The sequence below is a fragment of the Pseudophryne corroboree genome, chromosome 2 (assembly GCF_028390025.1).
Source record: "Pseudophryne corroboree isolate aPseCor3 chromosome 2, aPseCor3.hap2, whole genome shotgun sequence".
Classification (NCBI taxonomy): domain Eukaryota; kingdom Metazoa; phylum Chordata; class Amphibia; order Anura; family Myobatrachidae; genus Pseudophryne; species Pseudophryne corroboree.
The window spans coordinates 93249509-93266636 of record NC_086445.1 but is presented as its reverse complement, the minus strand read 5'-3'; the positions used below and the strand labels follow the sequence as shown (position 1 = coordinate 93266636).

At 45.2% G+C, this 17128-nt stretch overlaps 1 protein-coding gene across 2 annotated transcripts in view; it reads right to left on the bottom strand.

Moving 5' to 3' along the window:
- CEP126 (centrosomal protein 126) overlaps positions 1-17128 on the bottom strand; it is a 140425-nt gene that overhangs the window by 25339 nt on the left and 97958 nt on the right. For both annotated transcript variants that reach the window (XM_063951512.1, XM_063951513.1), the window contains 2 exons: positions 4284-6270; positions 1931-2068 (listed from right to left, as the gene is read on the bottom strand). In XM_063951512.1, coding sequence (XP_063807582.1) covers positions 1931-2068; positions 4284-6270 — 2125 coding nt within the window. The remainder of the gene's footprint in view (positions 1-1930; positions 2069-4283; positions 6271-17128) is intronic.

Below are 17128 nucleotides of genomic sequence, written 5' to 3'. Positions count from 1 at the left end.
AAAGTACCTGGAGTTACTCAGGTGAGTAGTAACAGTCACTAAAGTGATTTTAATTATGCAACAGCTGTAAACTGTATTAAAAGGTTACCAGTTAATTAGCACATGCTTTCTATATGAATACAGTGCTAAAATTGGATGCTCCCTTACTGTCTTGTACCACCCTCTGCTTTGCTTTAGGCACAGTGGTCACTAGCTGTTGGTGGGGCTTGTTATCTGCACTATATAATCTCACATCAGGGTTCAGACCTCAGGGTCAAGCCAGAACCTGTGAGTAAACTGGTTATTACTTGGGGACTTCCTATAATTAGGGGATGCCGTAAAAAGGCTTCCCCCAGGCACTGTGTTCCTGCCATTACTCTGAGGCACATTCCAGCAGAAAAAAACGCGACACCACTTGGCGTGAGGTTAGGTATAGGAGGACACATTAGTAGTAAGTATTCGCAGCTGGTAGATGGGGTCTGTGGGATGGGATAACATTGTGATCAAGCTTACACCACTCCTTTAAGTGACTCAAGCATGGTGTTATAGAGTGGCTTCCAAACTAGGTGCCGTGGCACCTTGGGGTGCTGTTGGGCCCATGCAGGGGTGCCATGGGTTGATGGTCCAGGACAAAATAAAATTATTTTTGGTCCACATGATGGATAAACCAATGTTGGTATCTGCCAATCATAAAAACAGCGGACAAACAGAAGTGCAACCCTATCCATCACCACATAACTGACCCTAAGGATGACAGGTAAGTACATTTTACTTCATTTTAGTAATTTTTGCAGAATTACATTTTTTGGCCTAAGGGTGCAGTGAAAAAACATGCTGATATTCTTGGTTGGCATTATTCAAGAATGTTTAGGAACCACTGGTGTACAGTGTCGGACTAGGGCATGAAGGGCCCACCGGGGGAATGCAGTGGTAGGGGCCCATGTTTAGGGGTGTGGCCATCCCCCACATTGGTTTGTCTAACCATGAGAGAGTGCATGGGCTATTCCCCTTGATAAATATATATAGTAAACACTGCTAGTGCATGCATGATAATGTACCAGATTAAAAACAGCAATGCACCGTAGAATATGCAGCGTAGACCTGTGCAGTATAAGGTAACATGTATAATGTGGGATCCGGTCTGAAGATCGACAGTGTCTAGGTCGACAATGTTTAGGTCGACCACTATAGGTCGACAATCACTAGGTCGACATGGATGGAAGGTCGACAGGGTTTCTAGGTCGACATGTGCTAGGTCGACAGGTCTAAAGGTCGACATGAGTTTTTCACATTTTTTTTCTTTTTTTGAATTTTTTCATACTTAACGATCCACGTGGACTACGATTGGAACGGTAAAGTGTGCCGAGCGAAGCGTTAGCGGAGCGAAGGCACCATGCCCGAAGCATGGCGAGCGAAGCGAGCCATGCGAGGGGACGCGGTGCACTAATTTGGGATCCCGGTCACTCTACGTAGAAAAAGACACCAAAAATAAAATAAAATCCTCATGTCGACCTTTAGACCTGTCGACCTAGCACATGTCGACCTAGAAACCCTGTCGACCTACCATCCATGTCGACCTAGTGACTGTCGACCTATAGTGGTCGACCTAAACATTGTCGACCTAGACACTGTCAATTTGATGAACCACACCCGTATAATGTATAGTTCAAGTGCACAGTCTGGAACCTGATCCCTAGAGCAGGAGGTGGGCCCCCAGGCAGTGGGGCCCACCGGTGGTTTCCCCTATACCCCTCTGGGCCAGTCCAACCCCAGTGGTGTAATACTGTATATAATACAGAAAAAGAACACTTATATAATAAAATTATTGAGCTTTCAAATTAAATACATTTGGTCTTTATAAAGTTAATACATAATTATTTTAGTACACAAAATTGTAGAAAAAAAAATGATTTCAATTCAGGTTGTGAGATCATAATCCTACAAATCGTACCATTATTAAGGGGGTAGAAAACCCCGTTTGTTCTAGAAAATGACTTCCAGTTACTTAGCGTTCCTCCGTCAATCACAACACTGGAGAGGTTGTGTCGCGCGGGTTGTAAGCTAGAAGGATCACCAGGACGGAAATCACCTAAAATACAGCAAACAGCATTATGAGGGTTTGGCAAGTTTATGTTAGGGATACATTGCTTAATGTGCCGTCCAGCATCAATACTAATAACCCACATGCTTAAAAAACCCTGGTAAGATTAGAGAAGACCTGTGTCTATCTAGTCTGTTACATGCGGTGAGAACTGAGATGCAATCTACCATACACATCCGCATATACTTGTGTTATGCTTAAGCATCATCAGATCTAGCAACAAGGGTAATACCCCAAAATACAATGTAGTTGCATGAAGAAATTCTATTTAGATTCAGGGCCTATACATTTTATGCTTTTAGTAGAGGTGTTTAAATACCTGAAGAACGCATGACTCAAAAATGACGGTAAGAACCAAATGACTGCAAACACTTTATAATAAACATAAATCAGTACAAATAATGGGGGTCATTCCGAGTTGATCGCTAGCTGCCGTTGTTCGCAGCGCAGCGATCAGGCTAAAAATCAGCATTTCCGCACATGCGTATGCACCACAATGCGCACGCGCGTCGAACGGGAACAAAGTCTGTTGTGGCTGTGCTCAGGTTCTAGCGAAGTTTTCAGTCGCATTGACGGCTGCAAGAAGATTGACAGGAAGGGGGCGTTTCTGGGTGTCAACTGACCGTTTTTAGGGAGTGTTTGCAAAAACGCAGGCGTGTCTGAAAAAACGCTGGCGTGGCTGGGCGGGTGTATGACGTCAAATCCGGACACGAATAGGCTGAAGTGATCGCAAGCGCTGAGTAGGTTCAGAGCTACTCAGAAACTGCACAAACTGTTTTTGTAGAGCTCGGCTGCACATGCGTTCGCACTTCTGCAAAGCGAAAATACACTCCCCAGTGGGCGGCGGCATAGCGTTTGCACGGCTGCTAAAACTTGCTAGCGAGCGATCAACTCAGAATGACCCCCAATGGGTCTGATTCAGTTACAGCCACGACTGCGTCTTTGTGCACAGTGCGTCTTTATGTCGTTGCCAATGGGCCTCCTATTGAGACGCCCTACAGCTGCGGTGCTAATTGGCAATTGCGCATTACAGATGCACCATCAGTCACACAATCGGACATTACACCAGCCCTATGGAGTAGCAGAATGTCTGTCGGAAAATAGAGGATGGTGCAAGTGCAACTAAAGACACAGAAGCTGGCGGCGACATGCCCGTTATAGCCACACCCCGTTACCACCCATTGACGCCCACCAAAATTGCCTGTATCTGCATATGAATTCACGCTGCCACTGCTGGTGGTAACCTGCGGTACGCACGCGCAGACTTAAAACAACACCTCTTACAACCGATGCTGTCCCTGCGACAATCTCTAAATCAGGCCCAAAATGTGTATTGGAATAAATAGTAGTTGTTTTTTTTAAACACATGAAACACTTAAATATTACTTTTTTTTTTTTAAAAACCAAACATTTTGAATGTTCTTAAAAAAAAAAAAGACTTCTCACTATTCGTTACAAAAAAACTTAATATTTTTAAACAGTTTGTACGTAACTGATCACATCATTATTTTTGTAGAATGTGAAGTCCAATATGAAATTTTTACCATATGCCCCCCAAAAAGTGATGTGAGTTAAAAAAAGAATTGCCTAATTTTTTAATGTATAACCTGCCATTCTTACTCCCCCTCCCACGAATAAAAAATCTCTATCCCCTAATTTTTCCTCTAAGTAATGTTTTTTTTATTTGAATGGAGTCCAGCTGAATGCATGAAAGTGCATGTAAAACACATGCTCAGCTTTGATGCTCTCCTCATAAACATGACAAATGCACAACCTACACACTATGGGGATTATTCAGAGTCATTAGCAAACCAAAAATGTTAGCAATTATGCAAAACCAAATGTTGCACTGCAGGTGGGGCAGATGTAACATGTGCAGATAGACTTAGATTTGGGTGGGTTATTTTGTTTCTGTGCAGGGTAAATACTGTCTGCTTTATTTTTACACTGCAATTTAGATTTCAGTTTCAACACACCCCACCCAAATCTAATCTCTCTGCACGTTACATCTGCCCCCCCCCCTGCAGTGCAACGTGGTTTTGCCCAATTGCTAACAACTCTGAATAACCCCCTATACGCGGATTAAAGGACACAAACGTACATCGGTGACCTGAAAATGGTTACAACAGGCTCTCACACCCTCTGCAACATGCCTAAAGTGGAAAGACAAGTTGAGAAAAATATATCTACAGTAAATACCTACCCGTCACAGTGTTTTTGTGCGATAAGGCACTTCGAACTCCGTGCCACAAAAGAGAAATTTCCTCGTCAGTGGGTGTATGATCCAGGCGTAACCCATTCTCTCCATACACATGGTGCCGCTTGGCCGGAGCGGTTAAACTTTCTTGTAACGCAAATACCCGCTCACTGTTTAAAGTCAGCATGGACTTTGTAGCATTCTCCGTATTAAGGGAATTGTAAATCTGGGCAGCCATCAAATTACCGGAAGACCGGGATAACGAGTGAGAGGGCACTGTGTCCCTATGCAAAATAGAATTGGGTGATACCGCCACAGTGTTTGAATGATTAACTGGGGAACTGTTTGGGAGCGTGGGCTGACTTCTGTCTTCTGACTCTTTATTATTGCTGTCTGCTGAAGGCTTTGGAGGAGGATGTGGGGCCATGATCTTTCCTTGAGACTTTGCAATCTTGCTGGCTTCAGTTGCTGACTGAGGCCGTATTATTATGCCCTTCCTACTTTGGTGCATTAGTGTGGACTGAGCTTTAGCTGACCTTGGACGTTTTACTATTCTTGTCTTCGCCCTTGGTGGGCTTCTGATATTGTGGAGGTGCCCAGAAGGGTTTGCGTCCTCGCCTTTAGATGTCATCCATGCTTGCTTACTGAAATGGTAACCTGTAGAAAAAACGGAGCTGGGTGGCCCCGCCGGAGGACCGTTTTGGTCAGCTAGGAAAGGCTCTTGATAATGTACTGTAGCGGTAGACTCAACTTGAGGCTTCTGGGCAGCTTGACCATTACCAATCACACCACGAACATCTTTATAATCATCCAATATTTTGCCGATTTCATCCAACCATCTAAGTTTTTTATTGTTTGTTTTTTTATGACCCTTCTCCTTTGTCAACTCAACGCTGTCTCTGATGGTGTAGGAGCCCTTCTCCCCAAGCTGGAACAATTTGCTGATGCCCAGGGCTGTGGCATAACCGTTCTCATACTTGGAGGCTTTCTTTAATATGCTCTTCGGAAAGGTATTTCCTCCTTTTCCAGCACTGTTATATTTCATTTTTCTGTATAGCGCAGACAATTCCATGTCGGGATCAGTTTGGGGAAGATCAGCTAAATTGAGATGATCATTTATCTCTACCCTGGCCCTAGGCTCTGTTTTGGAAATGGGGGATGGTGAAGACTGATTGTCATGTAAGAGGGTCTCCCGATGACTGCTTTCTGCAAGCTTACTGTGGTCATTTTTAACGGCATAAAACGGTGTACTGTACGTATTTGTCAAGCCTTCAGGAATTGAGTTAAATGAATGGACATCATCTGTGTATCTGCTTGGTTTGAAATCTGAACTTGCACTGTATTGGCAGTTACCGGTAGAACTTTCGGGAAAAGGAATGACCACTGGGGTTGCCAAAGGCTGAGTCACTGCGGGTTTTATTGACAGCCCGTTATAATGTACTGAGTCTTTGTTGCCGTGAGGCACTGAGCCATGAACTCCTTCTGTTGTGGTAGGATCGGGAGTGGCCCAAGCTTTGCTTGGTCTAACCACAGTATTACTCATTGTACTTTCCCTATAAGTTGTGTCAGAGTAATCCGGCCTCATCTCAGCTGTGGGCTCTTGTGAAAAGTGATTAATATCTGGATTTGATGATGAAATGTTTCTGTTGTGTATTACAGTGTTCGTCACTGCATGCAGATCCCTATTTCTAAGTGACGCCCCTTCGTCTCTGAATTGCAAGTGTTTTTCACTGGCTATACTGTCGGCTATGAAGTGAACAGGCTCAGAAGGGGTTTTTTGACTGCTTAAACCACCAATATTTTCATTATTGTTATGATTTCCACCATTCATAGAAAAAGACTGTATCTCCGAAAGAGCTTTGTGTAAAGTGTTGTTTGAAAACTCTTGCACATCACTGCACTCCTCTGTTACAGGCTCCGGGTTTTCTTCCAGGCTGTCTAAACTTGACAGACTTTCCGAACTTGCAAGTTGTTCCACTTCTTGGTGAAAATTCTGGAAAACAAATGCGACTGTTAGATTGTGGTAAAATCTAAAACCAAATAATCTGAATATAATGGGATTGTACACGTCCACCCCTGCTAGATGGGCACAACTTCATCACTGCACCAATTTAGTGGGGATCCCCACCTGGGTATTCTCACCATTACCAGACTGTAGCAGCAGATCACTGCTACAATGAACAAACCACAGCTTAGTATGGAAGCTGCGATTGGACCAGTGTGTACAACTCCACTCCACTCTAGGGAGATGTCCCTACAGACTAGAGGTATGCCTAGAAGTCCAACCACTTAGCTCTGTGGGACACAAAACATAAATTGCCATCTACAACCCTTTATCTCACTTAAGCAAATCTCATTTTTTCACAAGTGCAAAAAAACGAGGTCCACCACATTTAGTAAGAAACACCTTTCTTCCACCCGGGTTGGGTAGGCAGTGATGAAGTGTCGACAAGTTATAATGTCGACATATCATCCTTGGTGACCCAACGGTGACTTACCTACTACTGGCAGCTGCAGCAGCATCTTGCAGGTCCCAGCAGTCATTTCCATGTGAAACCTTGGTCCAGTAAGTATTTATCCCCTACCCCTAATCCCTACCTCCCTCCTGCAGCCTAACCCTAATGTTGACATACTGATAATATCACCATTTCACCTATCGACATATCTGTTGTTAGCCTCCTGTGTGCCTAAAGAAAGTGAGCTGCCGTGAAAATAGGGTCTATGGAGTCTATGTACTAAGCCCTGGAGAGAGATAATGTGAACGGAGGTACCAGTCAACTAGCTCCTAACTGTCATTTTTCAAACACAGCCTATCACATGACAGCTAGGAGCTGATTGGTTGGTACTTTTTTCTCTGTTCACTTTATTGCTCTCCAAAGCTTAGTACATAGACCAGGCATTCCCAACCCCCGGTCCTCAAGGCACACTGACAGTGCAAGTTTTAGTGATATCCAGGCTTCAGCACAGATGGTTAAATCAAAATAACTGAGGTACTAATTAAATCACCTGTTCTCAAGCATGGATAGAACCTGGACTGTTAGTGTGCTTTGAGGACCGAGGTTGTGAATACCTGACACAGACCAATATCTCCAAAGATGAAACGTAAAATTTTGAAATGAATAGATTCCAGCCTCCGTGGAACAGGCTTGCTGGCTGTACACATGTAAAACACCGCCCATAAGAATAGTGAGCTGCGTATAGAGAACTTATATACTCTACATGAATTACTGATGCACATGGGAGTGGCTATCTCCGGTATGCAGCAGCAATCAGTGAACAGGACGGCAGACAGTGGTGATAGAGTAACACATACTAGCCAAGCGAACCATGCAGTTAATCCTGTTTTATGACATATTAACATTTATTTAATCCCTCAATTAAAACAGAACAATTTCCGCTTTGGAAAGCATGTGCTACATAACAATTCACGCTGACTGAAAAGAGGCTCCGCTCTAATACTTGCATATTAATATCCCAAATGTTTCCAATATGTAACCTGACTTTTTTACTGCAGTACTACAGCCAATAGGAGGTACTTTATATGAGGAGTTCAATTTGCTGTGCTATAATCATAAGATAAGTATTTTGCCATGCCAGTCTATTGCCCCTTATGTATACGTTACTGGCAGGAGGTAGATCACAAACTTTCTATACAATGCCTAGGTATTTATATAAAGTAATGAACACATGCTCTATAAAAAAATTTTTTTTTAAATGGAATTTATTTATTTATTAACAGTTTCTTATATAGCGCAGCAAATTCCGTTGCACTTTACAATTGTAAGTAACAATTCAATAACAAAACGGGGTAACAAACAGTCATAGAGGTAGGAAGGCCCTGCTCGCAAGCTTACAATCTATAGGGAAATAGGCATGGATACACAAGGATAGGTGCTATCAATTGCATAGTTGTCCGCCAGATTGCTAGGTTCTTGGTGGGCTGTATGATATGGTCATACAGCAATGATGAACCGGGGTCGAGAGGAAGGGAGAGTGAAGAATGAGAAGACATGTGAGGATATGTGTGGACTGTGCAGAGTGGATGCAATTTGACAGGAAGGTTTCTGAAAGTTATGTGGGCGGTTCTGGAATTTGATACTCTTGCCTGAAGAGGTGAGTTTTCAGGGAACGTTTGAAGGTTTGGAGAATAGAGGAGTTCGTGGTAGGGCATTCCACAGAGTGGGTGCAGAAGATGTCTGCCATTTTTTTTTTTTAAATGAAGTTGAGAAAGCTACAAATGGTGGTTTACTAAGGGATTTAGAAACCATGCCCACCCCGATCCTATCGTAATCCTCCATCACAACAGAAACACCCAATCTGTAAACAAAAAAAAATCTCAAAATCCTAGTCAGGCCCTAATCGGCAACTCAGTTCTACCCCGTAGAAGATCTGTAGAGGGAGCTGCCTGGCTCTGCAATCATGTGAATGAGGAGGCATAAAACAAATAAAACCCCACTTCTAACCCCCAAATCTCTAATGGGCATACAGTATAGTACCCCAAATATCTGAAGAGGGGCCATGCCTCACGCGGACATGCAGAGAGTTATGGGGGCGTCACCTCACGAAAGCTTCCACCAAGCATGCTGGCTGAGCAGAGAGCAGGGAGGCCACAGCCGGACCAGCCCATCTGGCCATTCTGACATTTGCCAGTAAGTGCATTGGTGCACATTGATTTGTGGATCACTGCAGATATAAGAGGCTAAGCTGAACAATATTTTAGAAGCAAATCAAAAGGTTAATTTATAGAATTTGCGACCGAAAGGACTGCATCTGATACTGTGGAGTTTTCTTTTGTTGTTGGGGAACAAAAGGTAAAAAGGTAGATTTACCCGCTGTAGCTGTGGAAACCAGGTCCACGAGCCCCTCGCCAAACAACACATCACCCTTGTAAGGTAAAACCTCCATATGCTTTTTAGAGTCCGCATCACCCGTCCATTGGCGGGTCCATAAGGCTCGTCTCGCAGAAATAGCCATGGCATTGGCTCTGGAACCCAGCAATCCAATGTCTCTTTGAGCGTCTCTCATATATAAGACTGCGTCCTTAATATGGGCTAAAGTTAATAAATGGTATCCCTATCTAGGGTATCAAGGTCAGCTGACAAGTTATCTGTCCAAGTTGCAACTGCGCTACATACCCATGCCGACGCAATTGCCAGTCTGAGCAAAGCACCAGTGTGTGTATACATAGACTTTAACGTAGTCTCCTGCCGGAGGTCTGCAGGATCCTTGAGGGCCGCCGTGTCTGGCGACGGCAGCGCCACCTTCTTGGACAGGTGTGTTAAAGCCTTGTCCACTCTGGGAGAGGATTCCCAACGTACCCTGTCCTGCGTAGGGAAAGGGTACGGGTACGCCATAAGAACCCTTTTGGGAATCTGCAGTTTCTTATCTGGAGTTTCTCAGGCTTTTTCAAATAACTCGTTAAGTTCATGAGATGGGGGAAAGGTTACTACCTGCTTCTTCCCCTTAAACATGTGTACCCTCGTGTCGGGAACAGAGGGTTCATCAGTGATATGCAAAACATCCTTTAGTGCAATAATCATACACTGAATACTTTTTGTCACCCTAGGGTGCAATCTTGCTTCATCGTAGTCGACACTGAAGTCAGACTCCGTGTCGGTATCTGTGTCTACAATTTGTGACAAGGGACGTTTCTGAGACCCTGAAGGGCCCTGTGAGTCGGTCCAATCCGTGGATTGACCCCCTGTTGTCTCCCTGGACTCTGCTTTGTCCAGTCTCTTATGTAATGATGCCACACTTGCATTTAACATATGCCACATATCCATCCACTCTTGAGTCGGCACCACCGACGGGGATTCACCACTCACCTGCTCCACCTCCTCCTTGGACGAGCCTTCCGCTTCAAACATGCCGACACGCACGTACCGACACCCCACACACACTGGGATATAACTATAAAGGGACAATTCCCCTACCAGGCCCTTTGGAGAGACAGAGAGAGAGAGTATGCCAGCACACACCCAGCGCCCACTTACACTGGAATAACACCAGATAGCGCTTTTATGTTATAATAATAACTTCCACACTCACTGCGCCAATAATTGTGCCCCCCTCCTCTTTTTCAGCCCTCTGATCTGTGTTCAGCAGGGGAGAGTCCGGGGAGCCAGCGTCTCTGTAGCTTCTGTGGATAAAATGGCGCTGGTTAGTGCTGAGGGATCAAGCTCCGCCCCCTCCAGCAGCGGGCTTTGGTCCCGCTTCAATTTATAAAAAATGGCGGGGGTTTATCTATTTTCTGCCTCCGCAGCCTAATATATACCAATATGCCAGCCTTGAGGTTTATTGCTGCCCAGGACGCCCCCCCTGCGCCCTGCACCCTTATGTGCCTGCTTTGTGTGTATTATGTGGGAGCAATGGCGCGCAGCGTTACCGCTGCGCGCTTACCTCAGTGAAGATCTGAAGTCTTCTGCCGCCTTGAAGTCTTCTTTTCTTCTAATACTCACCCGGCTTCTATCTTCCGGCTCTGCGAGGTGGACGGCGGCGCGGCTCCGGGACGAACGGCAGGGTGAGACCTGCGTTCCGACTCCCTCTGGAGCTAATGGTGTCCAGTAGCCTAAGAAGCAGAGCCTATCATTTAAGTAGGTCTGCTTCTCTCTCCTCAGCCCCACGATGCAGGGAGCCTGTTGCCAGCAGAGCTCCCTGAAAATAAAAAACCTAACAAAATACTTTAATCAGAGAAACTCAGGAGAGCTCCCTGTAATGCACCCTATCTCCTCTGGGCACAGGATCTAACTGAGGTCTGGAGGAGGGGCATAGAGGGAGGAGCCAGTGCACACCCATACTAAAAGTTCTTTATAGTGCCCATGTCTCCTGCGGAGCCCGTCTATAACCCATGGTCCTTACGGAGTCCCCAGCATCCTCTAGGACGTAAGAGAAACATTGTTTGGTACATTTAGATATTTAGGGGCTAATGGTGAGTTGGCCATGCACACATCTGCAAAGAGATAAAACACAAATGTGTTCTATACATGCCCCCAAAGGGAGATCGAGTCACTGTCAGAGAAGGATTGCTGTCCCTGCTAGCACCCAGATTTCACATAACCGTGAAACCATGTGCACTGCAGGGGGGGGGCAGATGTAACATGTGCAGAGATAGTTAGATTTGGATGGGTTATATTGTTTCTGTGCAGGGTAAATACTGGCTGCTTTATTTTTATACAGCAATGTAGATTTCAGTTTATACACACCCCACCCAAATCTAACTCTCTCTGCACATGTTATATCTGCCCCGCCTGCAGTGCACATGGTTTTGCCCATTAGCTAACAAATTTGCTGCTGCGATCAGATCTGAATTAGGCCCTTTATTCCTGCCTGAGCAGCCAACCAAGTGCAAATCTCTAACTCTCGCATTTGCCAGTTTTGTCTTTCTTTAAAAATATATTTGGCAATTATCTGTAGCAAAACCATCTCTCTAAAATGTGTTATCTAATCCATATATTAGTATTACTTGATCATTCCTAGCCATTACAAACTGGGTGCCACACTCTTCTTTCCCCTGCAGCGGAATGACACGGAGGAAGAGGCGTCACACACAGGACTGCAGCCTCCACTCCCGATAAAAACCTGTAAGAGTTTCTGCATTGCTTTTTTGTATTGTTTTTATTGGTTTATTAGTAGGGTAAATCTAGCGTATGAGCAAGAGGTTAATACGTATATGTGTCCCACCTTAATGAAATTCCTTGGTAAGATCCAGCAGTGAGTGATTGTAAAGAGAACAATTGGTGACAGACAGAACAATAAAAATGTGTCTGCCGTCAGCATTATTTATTGCTCTGTTATTGTTACAATGTTCTAATTACAAACAATTAGAAGTTATTGCTAGGATACGCCCTTTTCTCATACAACCAGAATGTTAACTCCTGCATTCACCAGGGCCGCATCGTGTGCTGGCTGACCGACACCACTCAGGTCCTCCCAAGTCATGGCCAATCCAGGTAAGTATACACACTTACTGATCGGCCGCTCTCCTAATAATACCTTCAGCCAAGGCCAAAATGAAGATTAATGTCACCCGGTGCAAGGCAGCATTTTGGCGCTGGAAGGGGCAGGTGCCGCAGGATGGCCAGTTGCTGTAGGACTACAAAGCCCATCATGCCAACCAGGGCCTAGAACTGTACTTTGGAGGCAGCAGCTATCTTTGTGTATAGAGACCTCACCTCTGTAATGGACAGCTGCTGCCAACTGGCCTCCTCCAGTGGAGCTGCACAGTGGGAAGGGAGAGGCCCCATTCATTAACCCTTTAGTTGCCAGAGGGCTTTGCAGTAGTCAATATTGGTGGTGCTGGGGAGCGGGGACATGCGGAAGAGGCTTAAGGAGGGAGGGGATGCATAGTGACTGTTTCAGCGCTCCATCATATCCTGCGCCCGGGACATGTGACCCCTTAGACTCCCCCTAGTTGCGGCCATGCCTTCAGCCACCAACCTGCATGGTCCATCACTCCTGCCAGTCATGAAGGTACAGGTCATGCATACAGATGTGTCCTCATACACTACTGCCGTCTCGCAGCACATGGCGTACGGAGGTAGGTGCATGAGGACACATCTGTATCTCTGAGCTCCAGAGTCACTGTCCAAGACCCTACAGTACAGCACCGGCTCTACATTACAGCCTGTTACCTTGGTAGACGCAGGGCCACCATGTGAGCTTGTTGCTCGGATTACTGATAATTTGATTATATGATATATAATGGGATTATTCTTAAGCATCACAATATTGAGCCAATTACCAGATATCACTAAGGGTCCGATTCGGAGTTGCACACTGACGATGTCAGACACAGAGGAGCGATTTTGTCTCTTTTGCACATGGGGCATAATTCAGATCTGATCGCAAGCAGCAAATTTGTTAGCTAATGGGCAAAACCATGGTGGTCATTCCGAGTTGTTCGCTCGGTAATTTTCTTCGCATCGCAGCGATTTTCCGCTAATTGCGCATGCGCAATGTTCGCACTGCGACTGTGCCAAGTAAATTTGCTAAGAAGTTTGGTATTTTACTCACGGCATTACGAGGTTTTTTCTTCGTTCTGGTGATCGTAATGTGATTGACAGGAAGTGGGTGTTTCTGGGCGGAAACTGGACGTTTTATGGGAGTGTGTGAAAAAACGCTACCGTTTCTGGGAAAAACGCGGGAGTGGCTGGAGAAACGGAGGAGTGTCTGGGCGAACGCTGGGTGTGTTTGTGACGTCAAACCAGGAACGAAACTGACTGAACTGATCGCAGTGGCAGAGTAAGTCCCGAGCTACTCAGAAACTGCAAAGAAATTTCTATTCGCAATTTTGAGAATCTTTCGTTCGCAATTTTGCTAAGCTAAGATTCACTCCCAGTAGGCGGCGGCTTAGCGTGTGCAATGCTGCTTAAAGCAGCTTGCGAGCGAACAACTCGGAATAAGGGCCCATGTGCACTGCAGGGGGGGCAGATGCAACATGTGCAGAGAGAGTTAGATTTGGGTGGGTTATATTGTTTCTGTGCAGGGTAAATATTGGCTGTTTTATTTTTACACTGCAGTTTAGATTTCAGTTTGAACACACCCATCCCAAATCTAACTCTCTCTGCACATGTTATATCTGCCCCCCCTGCAGTGCACATGGTTTTGTCCATTAGCTAACAAACTTGCTGCTGCGATCAGATCTGAATTAGGCCCATGCTTCCCACTTGCGTCTGTACAGAGTCACAACTGTAATTACCAGAAGCACGCAGGTAAAAGTGTAATGAAAATGTCCCTGGGCAGTGACAGGGAGTTGGCTTAGGTCACGCACACACAGAGAGTCCTTCTTATGGAAGTACCGCGGGCATGTCGGCGAAAGTGGTTGCACACACAGACGCTTGAGCGCTCACAAAGGAACCACACTTGGACAGAGAAGCTGCACTTGGCCACAGGGGTGATGCAGTTTTGATGGATGCACTAGTCCACACAGTATTACTGGGTGTACAGGTGCTCAGTCCTTGCACGCTCGGACACATGGATGTGCATCCGGGAAGGGCTTTGTATCAGCATCTGCATAAAGCTGCAGATGGGCGACCACCAATAGATGTAGACAAGGAAGCGGCAGAGGCCGACACGGAATCAGCCCCTAAAGGGCCCTATACACGGGAGAGATGTGTGCTGAGTGAACCGCTCAGCACACATCTCTACCGCCGCTCAGCACAGTGTGATGTGTGCTGAGCGATGCGGGGGAGGACGGGGAGCTGCTCATTTCACCCAGCGGGTGAAATAAGCGACGTGCTAGATTGGCCTGCACGCAGGCTCAATCTAGCAGCGGCGATAGCGATGTGCTGGGCCGCGCATCGCTATCGCTGAGTGGGGTACACAAGATTGCTTAGATTTTAAGCATGGATCTCTCCGTGAGTACCCCCCTTAAAGGGGGGTACACACGGAGAGATCCGTGCTTAAAATCTAAGCAATCTTGCTAGATTGCTTAGATTTTAAGCACGGATCTGCCGTGTGTATGCCCTCCAGCGATAGCGATGCGCGGCCCCGCGCATCGCTATCGCCGATGCTAGATTGAGCTGCATGCAGGCTCAATCTAGCGGGTCGCTCACTTCACCGTTGTGTGAAGTGAGCGGCCCCCCGTCGGCTTTCCCCCTCGCTCAGCACATCGCGCTGTGCTGAGCGGGGAGAGATGTGTGCTGAGCGGTCTGTGTTAAGATCGTTCAGCATACATCTCTCCCGTGAGTACCCCCCTTTAGTGTCTTGCCAATTTAAGCATCATGACCATTATGCTGTGAAATAATGTTAATATACCCTGTCCTATATGAAACTACCCACTGCTACCAGTAAACAGCCTTGTTGCACAATAAAATAAAACGGGCACATTCACTACATGACAAGTCTGATGTGTTGGTGATGGATTAGGGCAGTTTACAGGGATTAGAAGTCACATCACTCAGACGTTGTAAGTGACGTGTGGCATGAATAAAGACTTCACAATGTAACTGTGTTATGGATAGGCTGTAACGAGGGAAATCTGATACCCGGAGGGATGTCACTCTGTGTTAGCAGGGTAAAGGATGACTGGGAGACAGGAGTGACGTACTTGCAGGATTCCTCCGGGAACATGTTGGAGCAACACCAAACCTGAAATGTTTGTTTTTGGGACGTGCTGCAGGTCAGTACAGCGATTACCCTATACTATACTATACAGTCAGCATGTAACATGTTAAACGTTCAGCTGTACCCGGGGTCGTCAACATTCAAACTAATCGGCAATAAAGCCCTAACATTTATATAAGTAACAAACTCACAGCTTACGTGCAAATCCAGAAAGAAAAATGAATGAAAACACAGCAAGCATTATAATAGACTGAAGAGCATATTCATTATTAAATACATTTCTTACAATGTAGGGGTGATTTAGAGTTGAGCATAAACTAAGTCTATTTGCAGATATATACGGAAATATGCATCTGTGTGCTTACATGACCACGCCTGCACATGGCTTACACACATATGTAGATCGTGCCGGCTATCAGACAACGTAGAGATACATTCATCTGCTGCTGTATACTCAGCAAGGAACGTATTCCAAGGGGTACACCGTCATTAGGTCACCACACTTCGTCAGTGTGGGATACAGTCATTAGGTCGACCACTATTGGACGACCTGCATTAGGTTGACATGGTCACTAGGTCGGCATGTACTAGGTTGACATGGAAAAAGGTCGACGTGCGTTTTTCCAATTTTTTTAAAACTTTTTCATACTTTACGATCCTCGTGGACCATGACTGGGAATAGTAACCTGTGCCGAGAGCAGCAGTAGCGGAGTGAGGTAACTTGCCTTTGCTCGCCATGTGAGGGGACACGGTGCATTAATTGGGGTTCCCCGTCACTTTACGATGAAAGCGACACCAAAAAAAGTAGCAAAACTCATGTCGACCTTATTCATATCGACCTAATGACTGTGTCGACCTAGTCACTGTTGACCAATAGTGGTCGACCTAATGACTGTTGACCCTATGACCCACACCCTTCCAAGGATACCGGTAATAGAAAAGACGACCCGCTCAAAGGGGCCTATTTAGCCTATGTGTTTGCCCCCTTGCTGTACTGCACGTATATGTGACTGACCCCCATTGTATGTTATCCACCCTCATAGACTTTCCTTTACACAGCAATTCCAGGATGTAAGAGATGCTATACTCTATTATTCATCTGTTTCAATGTACTGGAGTGACAGCAAGAAGAAGAATGCATATAAACCTATAATGAAAATGGACTATTCACAGTATATATATATATATATATATATATATATATATATATATATATATAGTCCAGCACAGACTCGGCACTCCCATTAACAAACAGACCTTGGTCCGGTGCCCTCATAACTGCATTGCAGCAGTGCATATAGAGTTCTCATCAGCGGCACACAGGACACAAACACAGAAGCATTAAGTGATGGTCAACGTTTCAAACCTTTACTGGTTTTTCGTCAGGATACAAAATCCTGACGAAAAACCAGTAAATGTTTGAAGCGTTGACCATCACTTAATGCTTCTGTGTTTGTGTCCTGTGTGCCGCTGATGAGAACTCTCTCTCTCTCTATATATATATATATATATATATATATATATATATATATATAAATATACATACTGTGTATATTATATATATATATATATATATATATATATATATATATATATATATATATATATATATATGAATGAACCTATATAATGGTGGCAGGGGACCTATTGGAAACACCTTGTCACCGTACTCTATTACTGCCAACAAGGGATATGTGAGAGCTATGTGAGGAATGGCAGCACATTAGTAAATATGCTACTATCATGCAGTATCCTTCAATTTGTAGCCTGTGTTGGCTCAGCCACCC